This window comes from Acanthisitta chloris, unplaced genomic scaffold, assembly GCF_000695815.1.
Source record: "Acanthisitta chloris isolate BGI_N310 unplaced genomic scaffold, ASM69581v1 scaffold22594, whole genome shotgun sequence".
NCBI lineage: Eukaryota > Metazoa > Chordata > Aves > Passeriformes > Acanthisittidae > Acanthisitta > Acanthisitta chloris.
The window spans coordinates 1-1329 of NW_008670133.1; the positions used below are offsets into that span (position 1 = coordinate 1).

General features: G+C 45.7%; 1 protein-coding gene across 1 annotated transcript in view; it reads right to left on the reverse strand.

The window, feature by feature from the left end:
• Positions 1-854: 854 nt before the first annotated feature.
• Positions 855-1329, reverse strand: part of ERICH1 (glutamate-rich 1) — a gene marked incomplete at both ends in the record, with an annotated part of 20613 nt that continues 20138 nt past the window's right edge. Inside the window, 1 exon segment of the mRNA XM_009073580.1 lies at positions 855-1049. Coding sequence (XP_009071828.1) covers positions 855-1049 — 195 coding nt within the window.

Below are 1329 nucleotides of genomic sequence, written 5' to 3' on the forward strand. Positions count from 1 at the left end.
GGGACTGACCCACTGCCCCGAGGGACACCAACTGACCCACTGCCCCGAGGGACACCGACTGACCCACTGCCCCGAGGGACAGGGGACTGACCCACAGCCCCGAGGGACAGGGACTGACCCACAGCCCCCGAGGACAAGGGACTGACCCACAGCCCCGAGGGACACGGAGAAACTGCTGCAGTACAAGACTTAACCAGAGAGCAAGGGCAGCAGAATGCAATCAGCTCCTGCCTCGGGGGAAAGATGTACCAACAGAAGGACTCTTTTTATGAATGACTTTAGAACACCCTTAGTCATAAAAAGTGACTTCACATTTTCGCATTGTCATCAGCAGTTTTCAGAAGCTTAAAGCACACATTTGCATTTCAACAAAAGCAAAGCTGCAAATGGAAATTTGGCTTGCAAAACCTGTGTGTCAAAGAAGCCTCTAAGGTGACCAGGAAAGAAAAGAGAGTGGCTTTATTAATTCTTATCCATGTCGAATTAATCCTTAACTGGATGAGTGAAACCTTCAAGATAAATAGGTTAATTCCTGTGATCTGAAGAGTCCACAAAGGGAATGCATTAAAAATAGCCTTTTAATAAGATTAAATCTTAAAACACTTCAGATTTAAAACACATTGGTTTAAGAACCTTAATCACATTGTGTTCTGTAGCTGCTGCAAAAGGAGAAAAGCTCCTGCACTGAATAACAGGGAAGTCACTATATTTTTGAGGGGAATTAAGCTTTCAAGTCTTGCCCAAGCACATATTTGGCACTATACAGTGATTTACAACTTCCTAATAAAATAAACCTGAATCTTAATCCACGCACAAAACTAAGCAGTGAGTGAAGGTGGGTGACTGGTACGTACCAGGAGGCATGGTGGATTGCTCCTGGAACTGCCTCAGAGCATCCTGGAGTCTCTCAGTGTCCTGCAGCAGCACGAGGGATTTCAGGCGGTGCAGGTGAGCCAGGTCCGAGGGACACACCGTGTGAGATCCAAGATGCTGCAGGAGCTCTTGGGCAGTGTCTGCACTTACTGCAGCACCTGTGTGTGCTGATTTCTCTGGAAAAACGATTGGAAAACTGTTAGAAGTGGTCAGAGAGCACAGACAATTTCTAACTACACTTTTTTTCCAAGACAGCATCCAAGAGGAACTCTTTGGTACAAGTGCTTTCCAAGACAATATCCAAGAGGAACTCTTTGGTACAAGTGACAACCAAGTATCAGGTACTAAAGAGCAGCTTCCTCCTCCCTTTGTTCAACATTAAAACAATGATAAGAGGGGAAAGGTATGAAATTCGGTGAGCAAAAAGGGCAATAGGATTCCTAATGGCAGGGAGGG